This window comes from Rousettus aegyptiacus, unplaced genomic scaffold (genome assembly GCF_014176215.1).
Source record: "Rousettus aegyptiacus isolate mRouAeg1 unplaced genomic scaffold, mRouAeg1.p scaffold_m13_p_13, whole genome shotgun sequence".
Classification (NCBI taxonomy): domain Eukaryota; kingdom Metazoa; phylum Chordata; class Mammalia; order Chiroptera; family Pteropodidae; genus Rousettus; species Rousettus aegyptiacus.
The window spans coordinates 54,282,708-54,308,945 of record NW_023416288.1 but is presented as its reverse complement, the minus strand read 5'-3'; the positions used below and the strand labels follow the sequence as shown (position 1 = coordinate 54,308,945).

The 26,238-nt window shown below is 44.3% G+C and overlaps 1 protein-coding gene across 5 annotated transcripts in view; it reads left to right on the top strand.

Annotated features, from left to right (window-relative positions):
- AGK (acylglycerol kinase) overlaps positions 1 to 26,238 on the top strand; it is a 73,012-nt gene that overhangs the window by 40,957 nt on the left and 5,817 nt on the right. For all 5 annotated transcript variants that reach the window (XM_016133660.2, XM_016133661.2, XM_036230813.1 and 2 more), the window contains 8 exons: positions 300 to 392; positions 2,041 to 2,073; positions 3,379 to 3,473; positions 10,050 to 10,119; positions 16,201 to 16,280; positions 18,947 to 19,004; positions 23,052 to 23,199; positions 23,572 to 23,669. In XM_016133660.2, coding sequence (XP_015989146.2) covers positions 300 to 392; positions 2,041 to 2,073; positions 3,379 to 3,473; positions 10,050 to 10,119; positions 16,201 to 16,280; positions 18,947 to 19,004; positions 23,052 to 23,199; positions 23,572 to 23,669 — 675 coding nt within the window. The remainder of the gene's footprint in view (positions 1 to 299; positions 393 to 2,040; positions 2,074 to 3,378; positions 3,474 to 10,049; positions 10,120 to 16,200; positions 16,281 to 18,946; positions 19,005 to 23,051; positions 23,200 to 23,571; positions 23,670 to 26,238) is intronic.

The window sequence follows — 26,238 nt, the reverse complement described above, 5'->3', positions numbered from 1 at the left end:
CTGGGTAGATGATGTCATAGCATCTGAACTGGACTGAGTCCTGTGACAAGCTAACTGTAACTGAGACAAGTAAGGAGCTGACTGTGTTTTCTGAGGTCCCTTCCAGTTCTAAAAGTATAAAACTATAAAAACCATATACAGTTTGCTTTCTTAGCTGTTTAGTTTTTCACGTCTATCAAGAATGTAGAATTTAAGACAAGACTCAATGTAAAACTTTAACGAAAATAACCTATATTTTTAAACCGTTCACCTGTGGCCCTAAGATGATGAATTTACCAAAGGCGTCCTTTGTCTTTCAGACAGATTATGAGGGCCAAGCGAAGAAACTCCTGGAACTGATGGACGGCACAGATGTCATCATCGTTGCCGGAGGAGACGGGACGTTGCAGGAGGTATGGCCGTTTTCCTGTTTGAAGCCAGTTTGAAAGTGAAGAAGACGGAAATTAGACCTTAGAGTAATGGCGTGAAGTGGTTATAATCTAAGGAAATCATTTCTTTGTAATCCATTTTTCGAGGATTGTTTCTCCTGAAATAAGTCGAGCATTACGTTTTCCTCATGCACTTTTATTTCATTGGTTTGTCGAAACTCTACACCTAGCACATAAATGGGTTTTTGTTATCAAATTTAAGTGTGATAAAATCAAATAAAACAGGAGACAAATGGTGATGTGTAGGATAAGCTTTTGATATTTTGAAGGTTCTTATGAAGTAGCCCTGTTTGTTATGAAATCAGTTTCAGTTATGAGGAACGTTTCTTATAAACTTAGATTCCCTTAAAAAATGCATCTGTCCATTCTCACATCATTTCCATCACATGTATACATATGTGTGTGTGTGTGTATGTATGTAATCTCCTAATAGTACATGTAGGGGCAGAGGCCTCCATGTTCAGATGCATGCATCAGCCTGTGTCTTTAAATTCCATATCCGTAGTGCTCACTCTGGTCCAGTAAGGACAGTAGATTTCCCTGAAGTGCCCTTTTTTCCCTGGGCAAGACTAGCCCTCCATAATATATTAGAAACCTCTAAAGGGCCTGGTGCAGGTGCCCCCCGGCCCTCACTAGTCATTCCGCCCCGTGCACTGCGACCCTATCCGTGCCCCGCCTCTGACCGCCTTTGCCTCTGTCTGGTGGGACAGAACCGCCAGTGTTGAGGGATCAGGAGCTCCCCACAGACTGAGAGGTGTGCTGTGTTGGACTGAGAAATGATGTGAGCCTTGGTAAGCTGCTTTTAAAAAGGCTGCGCTAATGGTCTTGTAATTGTTTTTATGGCTTTTTAATGAAGTGTGAAGAATACTAATAGCATGCCGACCAAAGAGTGAGGTAGACCTCAGACACCCCCATTTAATCCTAAAATGCAGTGAGGGAGGAGACGAAGGGAGAAGATGGGCATCAGCCTTTACTGTACAAAATGTTTTTAAGAAAGACACCAAATTGTGTATTCGGTACAATCTAGTCATAAAAACATGCCTTGACGATAAAAGAATTGGAGGGAAATGTATCAAAATACAAACTGTTAGTGATGGGTATCCTGCATGGTGGGTTTATGAGAAACAAGTTTTTCTTCAAGTATTTTTCAGTTTTCACAAGATACGTACTATATTTTACTATCCGCCGTGTCTTTACATTCATCATCGAGAAACGTTGATTAAGAGCAGACCTCCCCGAGAATAGCAAAGGTTATTGTTTTCTTACACGTGCACTTCATTATAGCAAACCAGGGTCTTTGGTATAATTGATGTGAACAGCACATTAATACCCATTTTATGAAACGTAAAACATAATTTTGCTAATATAATGTGGAGGTTTTATAATTCTTTTATCTTAGCCCTCATTGTACTATTGACCTTAAGTCAAGAATAAAAGTTAATTTAACTCTGATTCTGTTGGAAAATACTATGTATTTTAAGAGCCAAGACATCTTTTGACATAGTTTCTAGGAAGAAATAAGGAAAGTGTGTGGTTCATGAAAATTGAATCCAATTCTTTTATGATAAAGGAAACACATGTTATTTATAATAATTTTGAAAAATATTTGTAGGTTATTACTGGACTTCTTCGAAGAGCAGATGAGGTAAGCTTTTAAGAAGAGTCATTTCATTTTGGCTTTCACCTTTCTGTTTTTATCTCTCTTAATTTTACTTTTCTCCTCATTTTATATTTTAAGTCAGGCACAAGTTGTGCTTCCTTGGGTTTTAGAAAGTCAAGTCCTAGGATACTTTTATTAACTCATGGTCGACTTTTCTGGTTTGGTAATCCAGAGTAGCCAATAGCTTTTACCAAGTGTTGTTTTTAAAGTATAAAAATTTTCTGTAGAATCTTTTTGAAAGGATGCCTTCATACATAAATTGAAGTATGTTCATATACTGAAAGCTCATAATGATGTTAAAATGAATGAACTAGATCTATAAATATCTACATGGTTAATCTAAAAATATTCAGTAAAAAAGTCAGGTTGCCAAAGTATGTTACGCATTTCTGCAAAGATTTAAAATTCAGAAAACAAGCATCCTCTTAATGGATGTCGAAAATAATGTAGTAAAAGAATGACAGTGTGGATGGAAAGAGATCCTCACACCAGCCACAGGGTAATGGCTTCCTCTGGGAAGGGCGAGAGAAGAATTGGGTGGGCAGTGCCTTCGATTTATCTGTCGTTTCATCGCTTAAAACATCTGAAGCAAATATGGCAAAATGTAACATTTGTTATATCTGGGTCTCGGGTGTATGACTGTTTGTGACATTATTTTAAATACTTTCCCACAATAGTTCCAAATATTTTATAAACAACATTAACAAGAAAGACTTTTCCCAGTCCCTGTGGTGATGGCCGATTGTCCTCAAAATAGGCTCTGGAAGCCCACAGTGTCTCTCTATTTGTGGAATTTAATTAAAACAACGGCCATGCCGTTACCTTCCGCTGCCTGAACGTGCTTATTCTCTTTGCCTTATTTGTACCTGAGATGATTTATGAAGCACTTTCACCTGTCATTACTTACTGTGCACCCGTTAGCTATTTTTAGCCGAATTTTGTCTGTGACTTTTTCAAATAGTGAAATGATAGTCTCTGCCACAATAGTGCATTTATCTATTATCTTTTACACCCTCGTTTTCTTAACCAAATGTCTTTCAACCAGTCGCCATTAATGAAAACCCAAATGTTTCTTCCAAACTCCAGTTCATGTTGCGTTCATGAACTGCCTTCCCTTAGGAGCTGCTCGGTTAGTATTACCTGGTTGCCGGTCAAGGGTGCGCTAAGGGAGTCGGGAAGGCAGGCCCAGAGTCACTGATGGTTACTCGTCATAGGAGACACGTCTCCGCCCCTCTGTTAGCCTGATTTTCTGACCATAACACTAAAATGTGCCTCTGCTTTTTCCCCCAGGCGACCTTCAGTAAGATTCCCATCGGATTTATCCCTCTGGGACAGACCAGTAGTTTGAGTCATACCCTCTTTGCCGAAAGTGGAAACAAAGTCCAGTAGGTCGTCAGCGTGGGATGGTAGCATTTGTGGGTGAGCGAGTCCGGGAATGGAAGACTCACATGTGTGGTATCATATCCGTTTTTTGTGTTGACAGCCTGAGACTTCAGGTCATTAAGAGGGACCTAGGTCAGGGTTTAGCCTTTCAGTTCGCTGGGAAGTTTCTCTGTTGGGTTGTGGGCCCCTGGTGATCTAACGTGAGGTCTCCAGGTCAGGCGTGGAATGAACAGATGTCTTCTGTCAGCTGTGAAGAGAACTGCCCCGATTCAAACTGTTTTTATGCTTTTACAGTGTAAGATTCTCTAGTGAAGGACAGATTTGCACTGATTTGTTTGGTTAAATATTCACAATGACACATAGGTCCCTTGTGAAGACTGAACTGGTAGCCTTGGCGTCATTATGTCGATAATATAAGTAAGTAGTTGTAATTTTAGGACTCATCTTATATCTTTGAACAATTCTCTCTCTATATATATATGTTTTGTGTAAAGGCCTCGGTCTATATGTCAAACACGAGGCATAAATGTATACGTGTGCCACGCCTTCTTTAAAATGTTTTTCATTCTTCAAGCCTTAATCTAATGAGGAATATTCAGCCCTTCACCAATTATCCCGAAGCCCAAAGTGGCATTTCAGTTTGCCGTACTTTTTATTCCCAGCTTAGAATGTCTGAGGGGCATTAGGTATGGCAGACAATGAATGACGCAGACAGTCTTGCTTGGCCATAAGGAATCCTGTCCGGTTGGGGTCTGGCTTCCTTCGGAGAGCTCGTTCCTCCGTTCGTGTCGGCACATCGTGTTGGACCTGCGTGGCCGGCGTTCCCAGACGTGTCAGGGATCGGGGCAGACCGTGTTCCTGGAGAAAGCCAGTTTGCGCAGTGTGGCCACCCTCAGGGTCTTAGGTAGCCTTCAGTTTGGGGGGAGCTCCTTTTCCCCTGCAGTTAGCTAATGTTGTTGCTGCTTCTATTTCTCATTTAAAGATTTATAAAACTTAATTTATAGGCATACCCCAGAGGTCTTAGGTAATTAAGCAAGTCTGCTCTGGGGTCAGAATTTTGTAGACCTCTTAACATGGCAGAGGCCTAAGGCTATTTGAAAGAACAAGGCTTTGCTTTTTGCACTGTTGTCAAGATTTTTTGGTACCATAATTAGTATGAAAGAAAAAGGAATCTTGAATTCAGAATGTTGCAGGTAAATAATCATAAAAAATAGCTATTCCGTCCTATGGTGCCGCTTTATTTAGAGCTTGCAATTATTGCTGGAGAATGATAAATTTGAGGTTGCATTTTAGCTGTCTTCTGCTAAGCAATTTTGAAAAGAATTAATATAAATATTAAAAAAGGTTTTTCATTTGCAAGATTTGTTTTTAAGGTTCGTCTTTCAGAAGAACTTCCTAACCCACTTAGTGTGCTGGCCGCTACTCCGAGTAAATACAGTGCTTTAGGGTCCCTTCTCAGCTTCCTTCAGAATTAACATATTCGTAGCAGGTTCATCTAAACTCGTGATCATGCTTCTGGCTTTCTCCTAAAATAAATCTCATTTTCTAAACTGCTACCTCCTTCCCAGACAGCATTGGGAGGAAGGAAAAAATGGGATAAAGACATTTCGATAGAGAAATACGAGAAAGTAAAAGAGGCTGTTTCTTACGTGCCAACCCGCTTCCTGAAGAACCCAGGATGGAATCCAAGCTTTTACATTAACGTGCATCTTTTAAAGTATTTTTGGTTGCCCTTAATTTTGTTAGAAACACCGACTCAGGTGGACGTGATTCCTGACTTAAGTGTTTACGTTTTAGCCTGATCACACTGGTGGGGAGGACCGTCGAGCACGCAGATGTTAGGTGTGGGGCTGCCCCGTGGGAATCCCTGGGTATCTCGTAGGTACGCCAGCGCAGCCTCTCAGGTGAAGAAAGCGCACCTTTGGAGTCAGACCTGAAATCGATATTGTACCGCGCTTGCTCTGTTACGGTGGGAACTTTTTTTAATCTCTCTGAGTCTCAGTTTCCTCACCTATATTTCTCAAATGCTCAATGATAGTACTTATCTCAGGAGATTGTTAAAGAGCCAAAATAAGGACTAGTTAGGTAAACTTGTAATCATGCTTGGTAAACTACCTGATATGTTGAAGACTTTAGGCATAATTGTTGAAAATTTATTTAGGGTGGAAAATAGTAAATAACAAAGAGGATGACTGTACAATTACTGACTCCAAAGTAAAGCAAATATAAACAAATCAAAAAGATAACCCTCTATTCTCTTGCTTTTTCACCTAGATAAAGATTAAAAAATATATCTTATAGGTGTTCCAGTCAAATACCATGGAAAGGTGACTTTTTCTACCAGATTCCCATTCATTGGGCCTGCAGATTGGAATAGACAAAGAGGTGCCGTATTAGGAAACTTGAATGGAAATTAATATCTAAATGACTCCTGTCTTGTAGCGGTACTTAAACTCCAGACATGATGAATCTTTTACTTCGTTGCTGATGATAATTGCTATATTTTTTTTTTTAAATATAAGCATATAACAACAATAAAGGCAATAGGATACTGACGTCACAAACTTTTCTACAAACTTTTATAAAAACATGAAATACTTAGGGATAAATTAACAAAATATGTGTAAGATTTATATGCTGAAAACTATAAAACACTGGAGAGAGAAATTGAGACTAAATAAATGGAAAGAGAAATGTGTTCACGGGATTTAAGGCTCAGTATTTAGATGTCCGTTCTCTCCAAATTGATCTATATTCAACACAATGCCAATCAGAGTTTCAGAAGACTTTTTATAGAAATTGATCAGTAGATTCTAAATTTTGTGTGGAAAAATATAGAACTGGAATAGCTAGAAAAACTCTGAAAAAGAATAACAAACTTTCAAGGACTTGCCCTACCAATTCCAAGATGTACCCTAAAGCCACAGTGATCGAGACAGAGCGGTGCTGGTAAAAGGAGACACAGATCGATAGGAGAAAGTGTCCAGAATTAGGCCCACACATATGCGGATGCTCAATTTTTCAACAAAGGCCCCAAGGCAATTCAGTGGAGAAGGGACAGTTTTCTTCAACAATATGGTGCTGGAACAATTAGATAACCACATGTAAGAAAATGAATCACAACCCTTACTTCATAGTGCATATATAAAGGAACACGAAATGGATCATAGACTATTTGTAAAACCTAAAAATATAAAGATTCTAGAGGAAGATCTTTGTGACCTTGGGTTAGACAGTGATTTCTCAGGACACAAAAAGCAGAAACCATAGAAGGGAAAAATGAGAATCTGGATCTCAGCAAAACTTAAAACATCTCTTTTTCAAAAAGCACTGTGAGGAAATTGAAAAGACAAGCCACACACTGGGAGAAAATATTTGCAAGACACATATCTGATAAAGGATCAATATCAAGAGTATACAGAAAGCACTCACAACTCAGTGATAAGAAGACAAGCAGCCTGCTAGAAAGAAAAGCAAAACATTTGGATGGACACTTCACCAAAGAAGAGACACGGATGGCAAGTAAGCCTATGAAAAGATATTCATTGTTAGTTGTTAGGGAAATGCAAATTAAATCCACGGTGAGATGCCAGTATGCATCTGTCAGAGTGGCTTAAACAAACCAAACAAAACCCACCGTCATCAAGGGCTGAGAAGTGTGTGGAGCAGCTGAAACTCTCATATCGCTTGTGGGAAAGCAAGATGGAGTAGCCATTATGGACAAAGTTTGGCAGTTTCTTGTAAAACTAAACTTATGAGCAGCAACAACACTTATAGGTATTTACTCAAAAGAAATGAAGATGTGTCCATATAGAAACCTATATATAAATGTTTATAGTAGCTTTATGTGCAATGGCCCCAAACTGGAAACTGTGCTGATGTCCATCAACTGGTGAATGGTTAAAAAGATTGTGGTATGTGTATGCAAAGGAATAGTATGCAACATTAAAAAGAATCTATCCATCCAACAAAATAAATGAATTTCCGATTCATGCTAAGAGTTTAAAAAAACAGCTGGAAAGGCTCCATACTTTTAAATTCGACATATGTGACATTCTGAAAAAGACAAAGCGGGCGACATAGCAACGTGGCGGTTGCCAGGAGCCCGTGGTGGGGAAGTGCGTTGGCCGCAGAGGACCACGGAGGAACCTTTCGGGATGTTGGAAATGTCAGTCCTGGTCACAGTGATGGTTACGTGACTGAAGGCATGTGTCAAAACCGTACAACAGCATACTTAAGAGCATCAATTTTACTGTGTTTAAGTTGTATTTCAATAAATCTGACTTCTAGGAAGTTAAAATATTGAAGTAGTCCTTTTAAACTCAGATAATTCTACTCGCATAAGCCGGCACGGAGGAAGAGCTCTTGGTGTCTCCTCCGTCCGGGCCGCGCGGACGTGGACCTTCTGAAGCTGCTTCTCATCGTCCTTTCTGGTCCTCTACTGCCCCTCGTTCCTCCCCCATTGTAATTCATTCATTCGAGGCAGTTTGAGTATCAGTAAGGCTAATTAATGTATTGAAACATAACAAGTATTTTAAAATCTTTATGAGTTCATAATGATACTAAGAAAAATAAAAATTACTGGTCACTATTAAAGGATATTAAGGATAAAACTTATTCTTTTGAAAATTAGCAAACTAAAAAAAATCAAATATTTATGCTGATTTTCTCATATAACTTATGTTTCAAGGTACCCATATTATTGATAAAGAAGGTTTCTCTTTGTGCATCAGTTAAATTAGAAAGAATAGAATTAAAAGATCACCATTTTGAAGCTCCGTTAATAAGTCTGACCAATGATTATCATTGTTTTCTATCCTCACAAAAAGAGAGACAACCAGGTTTTATGTTCTCGCTGACGGAAGTACACACCACCACCTATACAGTATTTTTGCCAGAAACTCAGAGCCGAATTTGATACAGATTTTCCATCCTAGATACAGACTTTCAGGCCTCACGGGGCATGGAGACACACGTGGTAATACATGGTGATCCAGTCAGTGAATCCGACCCTCAGAAACTCTGAGACAACCCATCTAGTTAACACGGAGGGAAGAGAAAAGGAGGGGGAATCTATAGATTGGAGAGACTTGAGACACATAAACCCATTGTAATGTATAGATCCGATTTGGATCATGATTTAAATAAAGAAAACAAAAATGTGTTAATTGAGGAAATTTCAACATTAACTAAATATATGTTGATATAAAGGGATTATTTGAAAGGTTTAGCTATGATATGGCGTTTTTTTTTTTTTAAGAAAGGGTCTTATAGATACACAAGGAAATATGGATGAAATGTTAAAATATCAGGGATTTGCTTTGATTGATACAGTTCAGATGAAGCGAATGGAGGAAATAAAAGGAAATAAATTGGCTATGATGAGAGTTCATGATACTATTCTCTCTACTTTCTCATATGCTTGAAACTTTATAGAATAATCATTATGTACTGGTTGCCTGTTTGGTGTTGCGCACTGTCCAAGGTGTAGGTTTTATATTGATCGGTAAATGGACATAAGTTATCACTAACCTTGTAGAACTTTCAGTCTTCAGTAGGAGGCAGATGATAAAGATGTAAATAAAAAATATATTGTAAATCGTGAAGCAAAATGAACACAGTTCAGTGATAGAGAATCACAGGGAAGCGCTACATCTAAGCTGACTAGGGTGGACGGTGGTTTTTCTAGGCAAGAGCTGAAGGATGGCGACAGCCAGCAGTCCCGAGACAGTGGATTAACGGGAGGGGTGGCCAGGCTGGGCAGGGGAAGTGATGGGGGTTTGCTCCTTCTTTCTTCTCTAAGGGCCAATATCTTATTGTCTGGCCACTTGTCGATTTACTGTTTCTTTTCCTGACTCTCTGTTGTGTATTAATGTGGTTCTGACCTTGGATCTAATAGAATATGAATCCTAGAACTATTTCCAGGCCTAGTATAGTTTCATATTCTCTGAATGGATGTCGATAGTACATGCCATTTTTTTCCCTATACATTTTCAAATACCAGAATATAGATAGGACCAGCATTGTGTCTTTGAACAAAAGACTCAGCAATTAAAATGAAGTATATCCTAATAATCTTGGAATGTAAGAGAATTCTGTCTTGGGTTCTGCATTACATTTTCCTAAGATAACTCCAACAAAATCCTGTCCCTTAGTTGCCCTTCAGGCTGTTAGAATAATAGGAAATATCGTTTTGTGAAGCACTTGGTTTCTTAAATAACAATAGAAGGACATGTTTCATTCATTCATTTTAAGTAGTATCATATTTTCCAGTGATAAGAGTCAGGCACAATGTAAGAGTCTCAATAAGTGTTAAGTAAAGAAATGATGGGCGCCTTGTAGAACTTTCTCTTTGCCAGAGCCTTCCACTAGACTTGTATTAGTAATTCTTTTATGCTCCTTTGTTCTTGGAGTATTTTTTGAAGCACTGTTTTTTGTCCTGACCCAACTATTACTCTGGGCAGGAGTGAGTGGGTGAGTGAGTGTGTACGCACGCGTGTGTGTGTGTGTGTGTATGGTGGGGGGAGGTGGTACTTACTTTTTCACGGCATCATCGTTTGCTTCTCGTTACCTTTCAGACATATTACAGATGCTGCACTTGCCATCGTGAAAGGGGAGACCGTTCCACTTGATGTCTTGCAGATCAAGGTAAAGTCTTTTCTTTAGAGTTTGGAAAACTTGGTAACAGTTCACACAAGATGATGAAAACAACAGTCCCTCTGCTTCCCCTTTCCTGTACCTCCCCAGGGAAAAGTACTTTTACCTGTTTGTTCTCGTTATTATCACTAAGAAATATGATTATGATGCTGTTTTTTAAAATTGTGTTCAAAATATACATCACATAGAGTTTACCATCCTAACCATTTTTAAGTGTACAGTTCAGCAGCGTGAAGTACACGATACTAGTTTCCGATTTATCCGCTTTAGACCTTTTCTCTTGACCTCTTTGTTATATAGAAGAATTCCATTGTATCTCCTCCCATTAGAGTCGTATCACTATTTTTTGTTCCTCTATCGATTGCCTTTGGACCTCAAGTAATTCCTCTACTTCATATGGTTGTTTCAAGTATGAAAAGAGCTAACGAGTATGAAGCACTTAGGATGGTGCTCGATTTCCTCTTACCTGCTTTCATGGCGGCCGCCTCTCTCTCCCACGCTCTGCCAGAGGTGCAATCTTCCCCTCGTCCCGTCTGTCCTCTGCAGGGGCTTGTCGTTCTTCGGAACTCAGGTTGCTTGGTTGTCTTACAATCTCAGCCCTCCGATGGGCATAAGAAAAATTATGACTTTGTTGATTATATGGCTTTTTCTCATTTTTAGAATGGGAACAATACTCCTTGTAGCTTCCTACATCCTAGATGGGAGCAGAACTTCCCATTTTTTTATTGCATTGTTTAATGCTTTCTTGTTGATTTGTAGATGAACTCATGAATCTTTTTAGAAATATATTTGTGGGCTTTGCCCACTGAAAGGGCTTAGACACAGTAATAGCCAACAGCAGTGGGCATCCCTGGCACTCAGATTTCGATCTCTAAAAACCATTCTCTAATACAAGCTACCAGGACTCTGAAAAGATGGCCTTCAGAGGCCGGGCAAGGAGATACTCAAAACCTGATGGAGACAACAGGAAAAAATAGGAGCCAGCCCGATGATATCCTACCGGCCAATTTTGGGACAGAATAGTAATAGTAAGAATAGTAATGCTAATGGGTTATAATACATTAAATAAAAATGAAGGATCCATGAGTCCACGGTGATATTTTAGTAGAATTGCCAGCTCGTAAATGAAGAAGGAATGAGTTAGAGAATTACCGTTTTGTAATTACCAGCGAAATAACCAATTTAGACAGAGATCATCAACGAATGCTAAAACTGTTAGATAAAAGGTTGTTAAGAAACATGTTCACACAGTATCACAGATTATTTGATAATTACAAAGGGGAAAATGTACCTTTACAGTAGAGAAATCTAGCGTACAACACCTTAACCAGATAATCAAACTTAGTGTCACCAGTAACGGGACAGGCAGATATGAAAAGGGTACAACATCACCTTTGTAGTTTCCTGTTCAAAAGGTTAACTAATCTGAATCTGCCTGAATCTCCTAATGAAAAAACAATCAAATCTAAATTTTGGGACATTCTAAAAACAACAGGTAGTCTCACCTTTTCCAAAAGGTCAATGTCATGAAATCCAACAGAAAGTAGAGAGTCTGTTCAGGAATTAGAGAAATTAAAGAAATATCATAATTAAATCCGGTATGAGATCTGGGATTGGAAAAATGAAAAAGAGTGACAACCATGAAAGATATTTTTGAAGCCACAAGAGATATCTTAATGTGGACAGTACGTTAGATGCTCTGTGTCCATGTCAGATTTCTTGGGCGTGACAGTGCCGTCACAGTCATGTCCATTTACACCCTTGATCTTAGGAGATGCTGCAGAAGTATTAGAGGTGAGCGAAGGGTCTTGAAGTCTGAGTTAACAATAATACAAAACGTGCACACACACCCAGGGTAGTGCTAATGCGGGGATGCAGTCGGCGGATCTGGGGGAGCACTATAAAAGGTGTTCATTGTACGTTAAACCTTTTTTGTTTTTCAAGACAAAAATTTTGCAGGGAAGACGACCCGATAGCCACCCCTGATTCTTGATCAGAATCTTCTTGAAAATAGATATTCTCACTGGATAGTAGTTACGTAGCTATTCTTACTTCTTCATCCCTACCCCACACCCCAAAACAGGGACGGATTCCTAAGAAGGCTGAGCGAGCCATAAAGCCTGTCAATCCTATAAACAGTGGGCCCTGTGACTTTACTCAGCTCTGGTCTTAAAATGTGCAGGTTGCATCAGGTTGTCCTCGAAAGACTGTGGACACTTTATATTCATTCAAGGTCCCCGATATCTGTGAAGGAAGGGTCACTCTATGTCATGGTTCCAGACTTCAGTCCTAAAATATTGCTACTAGTCACACGTTGCTATGGGCCATAAGCGTATTTACAGCTGGTGAAACCCCCCCCCCCCCCACCCCTCGGACTCGCAGCCTCTTTTCTTTTTATTCTCCTTTGTTCTTCATGCAGTAATGTCTGGACTCCCCGCTACAACCTCATTGGTCATGATAAAAATGATTTAAATTGCAATTGATTCTTTGGCATATAATAAAGCTAAATCGTTCTCACAGAATGGGAGAATTTCTAGCCAGCCAAGTTACTGCAGATCGGTATCAATGAAGATATTGTTTTAAAATAGCGTTATTACCAAGGGAGATGAATTGGAATATGTCTCTTAATAACCGAGTGATTTACTGCTTCTTATTTATGTGTTAGAAGTAATATATTCCACAGTAACCAGGAATTAACTGGGAATTCTCGACTGTGCTTATATTTAAACGTCTCTTGTCTCCTTCGTGTTTCTCTTTCAATGTAAAGACGTTGTGAATTGATGAAACCAGTATCAAATTTACCACAGGCTCTGTATATTGATGACATAGCCCAGGAGGCAGAAATCATTTTAAATCAATTCCTGGGAAATGTAATTCAGCAGCCTCTACAGTGGTTTCTGAGGCACCCAGCTAAGCGGAATTTGTCTTTTTTTCCTTACTTCTGGAAATTGCTTTCAGAATATGGGGGAAAGCATTACGGAGTGGTGAAGGCTGATATCAGATTTTTCTTTTTAAAAAAAAAAACAGACCCAAACCCAATCAGACATACCAGCGGAGATTCTTCCGAGATAAAAGAAGAAGTCCTTCGGAGCTGTAACTCAGCTTTTCACTTTGTTGTGCGTTCACATCCAGCTCAGGAAGGCACGACGGGGGTTGGCATGTTATCTGGCAAATTAGAGGAGCCGGCGTCTGGGCACGACTGTCGTGCCGGACACAGAAGCGGAATCTGGTTTTCCGGCGTGCGGGCCGCCGCTTCCCCCCGCTCCCTGCCCTGTGCAGCTGGCCCCACTCTTGGCTCCATCCCAGGAATCGCAAAGGGCATTTTCCCCACACAGACATCCGTGACCCCTAGTCCTTGACTTCACTGTAACTGTTGGGCGGATTGATGGAATTCTTTCTAGTTCTTTCTTTCTGCTCTTTTAGCCAGACTCTTTTGGACCCTGCTGACCCAGAACCAGAGGAGGATGTCGGGGAGGCAGTGAGGAGCCGGACCTTCTCACTCTCCCCTTTCCTTCCTGGCGGACTGCATGGCTTCCTCCAGCCCAAACCCGGCTCCGGCGGCTCTCTTACCATGAGCTCGGAGCGGCTTCTGGACCTCAGCGCCCTACCCCCCGTTTCTCCCTGGGCATCTAGAATCCCCAGGATCTCTAGGTTGGGCACCTGTCTAGTTGACAGGAATTGCTTTCTTTTCACTGTTCCTTAAGCTCTTATTCCAGCCAGCCCTCACAGTTATTTTCCTCTGCAAATCACTAGGCCACGTTCTCTCCAGAATTTCCTCTTTCCAGGAGAGTCTGCGAGCCGGGGCAGCAAATCCCCTTTGCTCTGAAGGTCTGGCTGTACGCCTTTCTGTTTCTGATTTTGTTTATTGACGTCTTCGTCTCATAATCTGACTACTGCCCCAACCTCCTTCAGGCTGGGACATCACAGTGGTGCTTTGGCCTTTGGCTTCTCTTCTGCCCATCTGACCTCGCTTATTTGTCCCGTGCACATGTGTACCCCAGTAGGGACCCGTCTCTCCATTACCGACCCTCAGGCCTCTTCTGAATCCTGAGAGCCCTGTGCCCACCTGGGCTTCTCTAGGTGTTTCACACTTGGCTCCTGTTGCCAGAGCCATTGCTACCCCTTGCTAGGACATGGCCCCCCAAGTGAGTGGAATCTTGAGGTACAAGGCTTTTCAGCTAATCGCATTCAGTTCCTTCTTCCTCCCATATGAAAGCGGCCCTGAGCGCGGGGAGGAAGCGTGTGCGTTGTCTCAGCACTTGGGGCCACCCTCCGTGCTTCAGGACAGCGCTCTCCCCGAGCGTCAGGTGCGCCCGATGCCCTCCCAGACAGCAGCTGCGCGGCTGACCGCTCGGGGGACAGGACGTTGCATTTCTCCTTTGGGAAATTTATAACGTGCGCTGATGTAAAGACTTTAAGGGTAGTAAATGGGACCTGCTTCATCTCAAACCAAGGAAGCTTGGCATTTTCTGACTTCACGATGGAATCTTCTGTCCTCCTCCTCCTCATCACCGTCTCTAAGCTTACACCTCACGGGCCACCCGGGGCAACGCTCCTGTGGATGCAGCAAACTCACGTCACGTTTCTGTCCCTGGCCTAGACGCCCTTTCTTTTGTTCTCTCTCCCCAACCTCGCCGGTCTCCCTCATTCTTTACAAGTTCGTTGGTTTTGTTTTAAAATCCACGCGTGTTTTCCCTGACCGTCCATCTCCCTTCCCCCCCCCACACCCGTTACACAGTCGCACTCCTCCGTGTTCTCAGAATACTTGCTGCACGTCTCTCTGATCCGAACCTGTTGCACTGTGTCGTTACTGTGGTCTGTACGCCCCCCACAGCACCGTGAGCTGAGGGCAGACGTCTTCGTATCGCTAGTCCCAAACACAGAACGTTATTTGTTCTTGAAGATGCTACGAAGACAACGGATGAATGAGTAGCCTCGTACAGTCAGGACGGCCCAAGCCCTGCTGCCTTGCACGAGATCCGCTTGGCCCCTTTGGTCTGCCCTCCCTCGCTCCCTGTCCCCTGGCTCACGCAGGTGCGGAAAAGCAGATCCGCAGACACACACCCAAAGAACGTGAGGCCGTGTCTTTTACTCGTGGGCTGCCCTATCTGCAGGTGATTCTCCTAGAGGTGCCCCCTTGGTTTCTGTGGTAGGAGCGGCAGCGAAGGTCGGGATCGGGGGAAGCGGCCCCTGCGCTCAGCCGAGACGCGGCAGCCTCTCTCTCGCCTGCGGCGCCAAGGCCTCCGCTCTGGCAGCCGCCGCCCGCTCCCGCCGGCGCCCGTGGTGGACCTCGAGCTGCCTCCGCCCCGCTTAGGCAGCTCTGTGGAGTGGCGCCCAGCACCCGGTGGTGCCCTGTAGAATGCGGGCTGCCCAGGCTTTAGCTGCCGTTCCGAGCTACGGGAAGAGCCCCCGTCAGGATCCCGGTGTGTGTATCATGTGCGCTCTAAGGAAAGTTTGTCACGGAGCGTAAACGCAGAGGTGGTTTCTATATGTTATTGATCTCGCTGATTACAAACTCGCTGGTTATAATGTGTATATTATACATTGTTTCACCGAAAGCACCGGACTAAACCCAAATCACTTTCTGTTTTGACTTGTTATGACAAATATCTGACTATATTTTCAGATATTCATGTGAAATATTCTGGAGTATCAGGATTCGGATACTTGAGAGCCCTTGGCCCTCCAACCAGAATGCAGACTTAAGTTACCATTGCCTTGGCCGAGTATAATCTGGTCAATTATAAAGAAGAAAATCTGTCTGATCCAACTCTTAATCGGTCCCAGAGCAAGCATAGTTAGATATTCCTTAACTTACAGTCTCAAGTATGATAACATGTTCCCTTGCCAGCAGATTCATGAGGCCTAACATATAAAAACTAGTGTTATTTAGAGTATGGTTTATTTGAGTACTTTTACTGAATGCTTCTAGAGTTAATTTCTTAAATATCGAGCATCCTTTTAGAATTTGGTTTGATGAAAAGTAGGCCGTGATCATGTGCTGGTCCTTACCTGTCGAGAATTCCAAGTTCTTGTAATGGTGAATTTAAATTAAATGTATTTCTCTTCCAGGGCGAAAAGGAACAACCTGTGTTTGCAATGACCGGCCTGCGATGGGGATCCTTCAGAGATGCTGGCGTCAGAGTTAGCAAGTAAAGGATCGCTGTGCTGATGCGTGGTGATATAAAAGAAAAATCTCTTAATCTGCTCCGCAGTGTGAGGTTTCACTATGCAGTGATCTTGTAGGAATACACTTGGTGGGTGGAGGTTGAATTAGGTATGATCAAGAGAGAGGTTTATATCTTATATGCAGAAAGGATGGGGGATGTTCCAGGTTCCTCCTAGCTTGGTGGTGGCCAAAGAGGAAAAGAGTCGTCTCTATTTCTAGACACCCTCTCTGAGGCTCACGCTAGACTGGAGTAGCCCTGGGGCGCCCGTCATCCTGCAGCCTGCGTAGCCGGTGCCCGGTGAGAGGCTCCACCGGGGCCTCAGCCACACAGCGCTGTCACCCTGGTCAGAAGACTGGCCCCGACAGGTGATCTTTTCGAAGGCCTAGCAGGTTGAGGGACCAGAGGGTCCCTCTTTCAGAGAAGGAAAAACGATGGAAGAAATAGGCCCGTTGAGCAGACGCTCGGAGGGCCCTCGCTGGCTTTTCCTGGGCATGGACTTATTTTTGGAGGACGCATTGTGTGACGTGGATCTCTCAGCGTGGCAAGAGGTTGTGTCATGTTCTGTCTGGCGTGGAGAGGTAGTTGTCGGCACAGGCTCCCTGGGGTGGGACCGAAGGAGGCGCCGTGTGAGGCTCACTCCGTATCTGTGCTGTCTTTGACCTTTTCTTAAAAACGGGCTTACAGTTTTGGAGCAGTTGAAATGAGTTAGGACTGAGCTCACTGCAGGCTTTATCAAGAAACCCTCTTCCACTTCACAGGCATTCCTGCCCCGATTTCTCTGCAGACTTTTCTCTCACCTTTTCTCTTTATTATTCCTACTAATCAAGTTCTCGACAGTGGAATGTCCAAAGAGAAATGTTACCGTATTTTACAGTCCGTTACTTAACATCTCGCATCTTTTTCTTTGTGAGTTTGCCATGATTATCTTGATTCCACAAGTTACCCTGTGTTTGATCTGCAATGTCAGATAATCCCGGCAACTCACCAAGAGGAGGAGTAGCTTAGTTTTCTCTGCGTCTGGTGAGAACAAATAGCTTTCTAAAATGTGTTAATCAACAGTTAAGCACAGGCATAGAGCAGCCCCTCCAGGAATATCTCACACACTTGCCCGGATTTCGATTGATTTCTGAACAATGAATTTTAAAATTCTAGTTGTCATCTACTACCTCGACTAGGACTGTCCCCGGAGTTGCTCTGTGTGTTACAGAAGAAACAACCGAGATGCCAGAAACGATTTCCTAGCCGGCCATTGGGAGTCTAAGCACAGGGTCAGAATTTGCTCTTGGTAGAGATGAAGGGAACCGCAGACAGTTTGGAAATAAACTGCCATAGCGAGGGTGTGTTTCCTGGAAAAGGAGCAAATAGACGCTGAAAGGAGCACCAGCTCATCAAGGCCCTTATTAGCATAGCTTAGTACAGTGTAAATTAAGTACGGTCGGGCTCACACATACCTTTCTCAAGCAGCATCACTCTGGTCACCCGCGTGATCATTAGAATGGCGCCACGTTGCTCACTAGATTCTATCTAAACTCCTTGTGGCATTCAAGGCCGCTTGCATTGTCCTGTGTCCTTCCCCTTGAGCCTTTGCGCTGGCCGTCGTCCTCGCGGGTCCCTGCGCCGTGGCCGCTCCTCCTGCCCAGAACGATCTCACCCCCTCTTTCACGTAGCTAAAGCCATCGCTTCTTGCTAAAGTCCATGCCCTGTGTTCTCACGTCACTCTTCATACCAGCGTGACTGCTCCAGTGACTTCAGGGCCAGCGTGACTGCTCCAGTGACTTCAGGCCCTTAGTAATTTCTTGTCACTTCCCGACTCTCCAACCAGTGATTATAGATCATTTTAGACTATGTCATGTACTTATGTAGTCATTTATTGTTTTACGCTACTTTTTTGGGCTATATTTTCTCAAATTGTAAGCCCTCAAAGGCAGGAATTTTTACTCTATTTCTTTTGTTTCCTCCATATGCATAGTTAGCACTAAATAAATGCATATTGATTGGAATCAAATAGGGAGCAGTTAAGATGGACAGGCGAGTTGTAAGAGGAACCTACTTTATACCATTTTTCCAGTCCAAGTCGGCATCGTTATTTCTTCAGCAGCTTTTATGTATTTACTTCCAGATTTTACATTTGCCATTTTAAAACTGCATAACATGAGTAATGCGAAATTATGCTGATTTCCGGATTTTAATCACATGTTTGCGTGCGAGAGAGATCATGGCGAGCAGGATCCAGCCAGTGAGCTTGTGGGGAACACGCCGGGTCCCCGGCACTGCCTCTCACGCGGCTTCATCCCGCTCCGCTCAGCGCCTTGCTGAACGTATACTCAACTCTGTTCTGTGGCTGAAAGTACACATTACAGTGATACTTAGGAATTTAGAGATTCAAGGAGACTCTGATTATATATCCCTCCTAAATTGCAAGGATCTATCTGCCGTATAACTAATTATGTACTGTTTGATGTGGCATTGAAATGCAGATTAAAAATTTACTGTAATACTCTTTCATGCTAAACCGTGATACCCAAGCCCGCAGAGCAGGCGCGGGTAGTAGAGGTGTAATTCTAATGTATTGTGTGTCATGAATGGTATCTATCATACTGATAGTTCTTTTAATATTCTAATTAGATTTTTATCTTGATCGTTCTCAGGTACTGGTATCTTGGACCTCTAAAAACCAAAGCAGCTCACTTTTTCAGCACTCTTAAGGTAAGTGCAATTTACAGCGTAGAAATTTGCCCTGTTTTCTTGTCGTTACTCTGTGATGTGCATATTTGGATTTTTAAAAAATTCCTTGCTCCAGATGTGCGTGGCGTGCTCCAGTACTACAGTGGGGGCTGTTTACTTACATACGGGCGCAGAAAGCGCTCCCGCCTCGGGAAGCTGCCAGTCACCCCTCATCTTCCAGCTCATCCCCCCCATCGCCAAACCCATATTTACTTTCTCCTTAATGTTCTAGTTCCCTTTGCCGGCCGTTCACTCACTCTGGCCAAACAAGCCTTGAACAAAATGACCGATAGCTCATCAGTTATTTGTAAGGGCGTCTACATTAGTATCTGGAAATGAAGATTTGTATCTGAATATGTCTAATCACGTAGGCTAATGCACAACAGCGTAGGTTTCGCACTGTGCTAGCCAGATGTGGGTAGTGGTTACCGTATTGGACAGGCCGGATATAGAACATTCCTATCATGGGAGGAAGTTCTATTGGGCATTTTCAGTGTAGAGCAACATTTGTTATTATATAGCACCAAAGTTAGAGGCTATATGCTGAAAAATGCTGGCATAAAGAAAAGCCGAGCAATGTATGTTAATGAAAATGCTAATGGAAGAGCCACCCTTGTCTGTGGACTGTGCGCCCTGTTAGCTTTTATCAAAGCCCTGTATTCACAGTCTGGCTGGCTAATCTGAGAACTGGTAGATTAAGTTTGAATAAAGTGACAAGTTTGGTTCTTATGTTAATATTCTGACTATCAAGCGTTTTTCTATTTGAAAAGTAGTCTATGTCCATTGCAATACATTTGGAAAACATAGCTCCCTTTACCTTCTAAATAAATCCCAGTTATTAAAATGAATGATTTCTGTTGCTCAAGGGAATATTTTCATTAGTTGAATAGTGAGTGTATTTAGGAAGAAACAGAATGATTACTTATTCAAGTTGTAGGCCTAGGAGAATATAAACTGTTTCCACCATTTCTTCAGCAAACAGTTATTGACTGTCTGTCGTGTGACAATCCCTTCTATGTGCTTGGAATACAGAGTCAAATAAGGCGAATTTCCTGCCCGAGACGTATTCAGTTGAGCGAGTGCGATGGAGAAACGTGGGAAGAGAAAGAGGGGAGCCCAGCGGAGGGGCATTTGCGTCTGACTGAGGGTCAGCAAAGTCTCTGCAGCGAGGGCGACACTTCTGCTACATTTTTGCTAAATACATACAGAACTAGGTAAAGGGCGTTCTTGGTGCAGCGGCCAGGATGCGTGACGTCACAGTGGTGTGACACGGTCTCGTTATGGCAGCAGCATCGTGGGAAGGGAGTTTGAGATCAGGTAGGGGCCGCCGGTGGCAGGTTTGACGTGGGGTCTGACTTACTGGGGATTTACTGAATCGTGAGCAGGGGAATGACATGAGCAGATCTGCATTTTAGAAAAATCATTTGGCAATAGTGTGGACAGAGATTGGAGTGAGTAGCTAAAGGCAAAGGCATCAGAAGGCTAAAGTGATCCGGGCGAGAGGTGACGACGAGGTACGGACTAAGACAGTAGCAGTGAGAATTGGCAGCAGAGGATGGATAAAAGACCGAGGTGGAACCCTCAGAAGTTGGAAGGAGAGTATTGGATTCCCAGGTTTCTTGCTTGCGAGACTACAGTTTGATAACTGGACTTTTCCATTAGTGTTCATAATGTCGGCATAAGATGAAGTTCGTGAATAAAGATGAAATCTCCAATTTGGCATACATCGAGTTTAACATTCCCATGGTACAGCCAAGTGGAGATACAGTTGTGACTTAGGTCTGGAATTCAGCAGCGGGATCTGGACGGAAGAAATAGATTTAAATGTCATAAGCGTATGAGTCGCATCGAAACTATACGTTCGATGAAGTTACCATTGAGAAGAGATGGCCAGGAATAGCCCTGAGGAATGTGAACATTTAAAGAGCCAGAAAAGACGCCTGAGAACCGCTAAGAGGAAATCGAGGAGAGAGTACTGACAAGCCAGTGGGGGAGAGACTTTTCGAGAAGGAAGTGGGATTTCAAGAAGCAGCCCCAGGGAGTAAGACAGGGAGGGGACAGGAGAGCGTCTCTTGACTCTGGCAGCCTCTGAGGCTTCGGTGACCTGAGTGGAGCGGCTGGAGCCACACCGGAGAAAGCGAAGGGATAAGTGGGAGGGAAAGAAGTGGAGACAGCGGGGCGAGGCCGCTCCCTCGGGAAGCCTGACTTCGACGGGAAGGGGGTAGAAGAGGCGAACGCCAGTGAGGGCGGCGGGGTCACGGGGTGCTGCTCGTGTGGCTGGAGAGAGACCCGTGTCTTCGTACCCCGAAGCAAAGGGAAGAAGGGAAGCCTCAAGAAAGGCGCAGAAAGCCCGCCCGAGCCGGCAAAATCCGTGAGCAAGTCCGAGGGTGTGGGAGGCAGAGCCCGGGTCGGCATGGACGGGGGGGCGGGGCGCTTCTTCCCTGAGACGGCAGAGAAGTGAAGGAGGGGTCCAGACGAAAGTCAGTGTGCGGAGTCGAGGCAGTTCTCACCGATTTTCTGGTATTTTCACTACACGTGCAGGAAACAAAGTGATCTGTTGAAAATGGGGTGGATGGTGGCAGGGGCACGGGGGATTTTGAAGGAAGGTTAAGATAGGGAGATTTAGGAGGATTATCAAATGGCATCGAGGACCTGAGACCAAGAATTGGTTGTGACTCAGATGTGCTTGCTCGGGCGATTGTTTTCCCCTGTATCAGTTCTCAGCGGGAGTGTTTTTTTTCCCCTCCAATAATACTGAGCCATGATGTCAGAAGTACAGAAACCGAGTGACAAGACTGATCCAGAACTGGGGCTTCTCAGGGCACAAGACTAAAGGCACAAGAGGACCAAGAGTGATTTAAAGGGACCGACTGTTAGACACCTAGGGAAGAAGGTGTGGTCTGAGACTAGAATTCTCAGTGTGAGTGGAAACTTGGTGTGGGCAGGATCTTCAGGGGCTGAATAAGAACACCGCTGTCTTCCTCTTCTGAGTTTGAACCGAGCTATAAAAACAAATTCAGGAGCTAGGCAAATGGAGATCAGAGTATCAGCTTTATAAACTTCAGCAGGAGTGAAGGACACGGCTTAGATATGTGCTCACAATCTGATTTCTGAATACTCCAAATTGAATTTACTTACGACAACTCCCTCAGGGCAGAGACTGCCATGGTAAGCTCACTGCATGGAGCAGCAGCACCTGTGAGTCAGAAGAGGGGGCAGGGCCCGGGCATTGGGCCTTCTGGGCCTGGGGAGCAGACAGGCATGGCACGAGAGAAGTCAGCACTGTTAACTCTTTCGTAATCCACCATGCGGAAACCTGAGATTGGGAGCAGTTCACCCTGAGGCACACTGGGCACGCAATGATCCCCAGATGATTAGAAAGGGGGGTGTGATTAGAGTGGGACACGGGGTGTTAGATGTCCCAGACGGAACAGCTCTGGTAGCAGCAAGGCCCAGGATGTGGCCATGGGCATGAGGTGATGCCGAGGGCTGAGAGCTGGGGTGTTTCAGTTACTCCCGTGGACACCGTGGAGACTCGGGATGACACTGGACTCGGGAGGCCAGCCAGCAGCAGAAAGCAGAAACGAGTGCGACAGTGATGGCCTTTGAAGCGGGCGTGTGGCACCTCGGGCCGGGTTGTGGGGCCGGGCTAAACCATGGGCCCCATGTGGGACGTGGCTCCGGAAGGGAAGAAGGTGCTCGACGCCGTCGAATTTCCTCCGTTCCGTGTGTCACCACCACTGTGCCAGAGATAAATGCATCGCGGGACGATTCCGCGTTCATACCGAGGTTTTCACTCCGATCCCTCTGCTCCGTGCCGGAGGGAGTGAAGACCTCGGTAACTGGCTTCCTGGTTCTTGAGGGAGGCTCTTCGTAGGAAAAGAAAGCTGGAGGATTCCGTGCTCCAGATCAGAGATGAGTCCATCCAGTGAGAGATGACGAGCCTTCTGGCAGTGATAGAGTACTGACCGACTCCCAGCGCTGGGAATGGTGTGCGTGACAGATGTCTTTCTCTCTTCACTTTAAAAGGAGTGGCCTCAGACTCACCAAGCCTCTGTCTCATACATGGGACCTACAGAGAGGCCTCCCAGCACAGCAGAAGAGACCCCCCCGCGGCCCTCCCTGTACAGGAGGGTGCTACGGAGGCTCGCGTCGTACTGGGCCCAGCCGCAGGACGGTGAGCAGACCCCCGAATCGGTGTCAGAGGCTCACCTAGGGCAGGAGAGGCCGCTCAGGGACCACCGAATTCAGCCTTCCCTGTGCCACAGAGCAGGGCCCGAACCGGCACGATCGCTGGCCGCGAATGGAGACGCGGGGGCTCGCCCCCCGTCACCGGCCTTCGCAATGGTCCCGCTGAGTTGGGAGACGTGTTTCAGGCGCAGCGTCCTTTCTGGGCCAGGCTCTTTATCCTGTCAGTACGAAGTGAAGGGAACGAGGGTGGAGAGTCAGCAGCTGGGCCCGGGAGGCCAGGCCGCGGGCAGCTCGCCCTCGGCGGTGGAGCGGTCAGATGTTAATGGAAGACGCTGACCCGTATCCGATGCCCTCACAGCCCCTTCCCAGGAGACGAGCCCGGCGGTCTGGAGAGACGTGCAGCTGTCCACCATCGAGCTGTCCATCACCACGCGCAACAGCCAGCTTGACCCGACGGTGAGTGTGCTTTTTATTAGAAAAGCTTTTGGTATCTGGGAAAAGCGACAAAGACTACATGCTCTTCCACTAACTCAGGATTTTTATTTTTACCCTGTGGGATAGAGAGTGAGGAAAAGAGGATGCGGCGTGCCCTCAGGGACAGTGGCATGCGAAGCAGGGGCCTGAAAGCCTCGGGGGTTTGGGCCCGGTTCTGGGTGTTGCTTAGTAGTAGTCGCCAAGCCTTCCGCCTTCAGGGAACCGAGGGCAAAGGGCCTTTAGAAATGAACAGCTGGCCTGCTCCCATTTGTCACGGGAAGGAAAACGTGGGGGACTCGAGTAAACAGCCATTATTTTTGTGACTATATTAAATATGCAGATTTAGTTCCCCAGGAGAACTGTGTGTGTGTGTGTGTATGTGCACACACACACACACAATCTATCTCTATGTTTACATGTTAATTTGAGTCCAAACTATTGACATGCACTGTCCAGTATGGTAGCTACTCGCCACATGTGGCAATTAGTTAAAGTAGTTAGAGTTAAAATCTAAAACTAATTTCTTCCATCACAATAGCCACATTTCAAGTGCTTGATCGCCATGTGTGACTAGTATATGTACTGTGTGTATATATATAGTGTATATAGCTGTCACATCGGAAAGCGTATCTAAGACATTTCCACTTCTGCAGAAGGTTCTACTGGATAGTGCTGCTGTAGCTGCTACTAAAAAAACGGTGAAACGAAGCAGAGGCGGGCAGACTGGCCTGCCACCTGTTTTCGTTTGCATAGCCTAGAAGCAAAGACTTGACTTTACATGTTTAATTGGTTGGAAGAAAATATTTGTGATACGTGCGAAGTGCATAGAATTCAGGTTCGGCGCCCACAGCGCAGTTCTGCGGGAACGCGGCCGCGCTCACCCCCGTGCGCGTCTGCGGCCGCTCCGGTCCTGCAGTGGCAGGGTTGTGGCATCGCGGCAGGCCGGGTGGCCCAGGTGTCGGGAACGACTGCTGCCCGACCGCCCTCGGCAAGCCCACTGACCCCGGGCCCTGGGGAAGCCTTAGCCGTTTATGCCCGTGAGAACGCCAACAGAAAAGTTACCCTTGATCGTGGACCCATTACTATAATCAGGTTTTATGCAAACCAAAGTAGTGCGTCCGCAGTTGACCCGGTCGGTCTGAAAAGTGGCGCATGGAACTGAACGTAGGGATGACCGAGTGAGTGGAGGCGAGTGAGTGAGAACGTACTGAGGAATTCGATTCTAATATCGATATTCAGAACATTGAGGAGTTTTCTCATTGTAAAACTAATTCATGTGCCTTGGATGACTTTTGGATAACATAGCTCCCTTCAACTTCCGAATTAATCACAGTTGGACTAAAAATTAAATGTAAAAAAGAAAAAAAAAATTAAAGCTCCAGAGTGAAATCTAGGTGGCTACCAGTATAAACCTCGAGAGGACAAGGCCTTTCTATGCATGGTGCCTAACGCAAAGATCATACTGATGCATTCATCTATGTATAATTAAAGAACTATAGGCAAAAATTTTAATGACAAATTAAGAAAAACATTAGAATGTGAACAACCGGGAGTTAATAGCTTTCCTTTAAAACAAAGTTAGGATAAATCAATAAGAAATGGGCAAAGGACTAATAGAAACGACAGGCAAAAAGCAGGAATAGAAATTCACAAAAAAATAAACATGAAAAAAAGTTTATATTTACTGAATATATACTATGTGCTAGGTACCATCCTAAGAATTTCATATAAACACTCACATAACCTTCATGACTACACTATCAGACAGATATGACTATTACCTGTATTTTATAGGTAAGGAAGTCAAAAAAGTGCCCAACGGCAAAGAGCTGCCACGTGAAGCAGTAACTACTGACTTGTCACAGATTAAAAGCCATCTCGCGTTCAGTGTTGGCACGGTGGGGAAACGGGCAGCCACGTGCATCCGACGGGCCTGTCACTGGGAATCCACTTTCTCAGTGGCGTCGTGGCCTTGTATGCGAGCCATCTGAACTAGAACCACACCCTCGGCCCCATTGAGTGTATGTCTGGTTTATCCTACAGAAATCGTCAGATGGATACATAGTGTAGACAGTCCCTTCTTTCTTACATAATGGAATTCTGGAAACATTGGCGAAAGCGAATATATTAAGGTTAAATATATTCCTGTTCTAGAGGAATTTCAAAAAGATAAGATTTCTAATTATACCTTTCTTTATACCCAGTCTCCGATAACACGTACTTGCAGTATTGTTCATGTTCTTTGACACTGTCCTTTTCTCTGACGATCGGGTGCCAATGAACAGATGAGTTCAGTGGGGACGTGATTGCGGCTCTAGATCAGCCCCATTCGGGAGGCCGAGTGCTTTTCATCTTTGTGCCAGTTACAAAAGTACGTGATACTGCGCCGCTTATCACAGGTGGCAGCGCATTCATTTCCTTTTTGTCCCATACCTCTTTGTAAAAATAAAAGCAAATGCAGTAAAAATTTCAAGGACAATGAAGCTGTCAGATAATAGCGCAAAATGTTCATTTATCATTTAAAAAAGTACATTCAGAGTCTGAAAGAGGC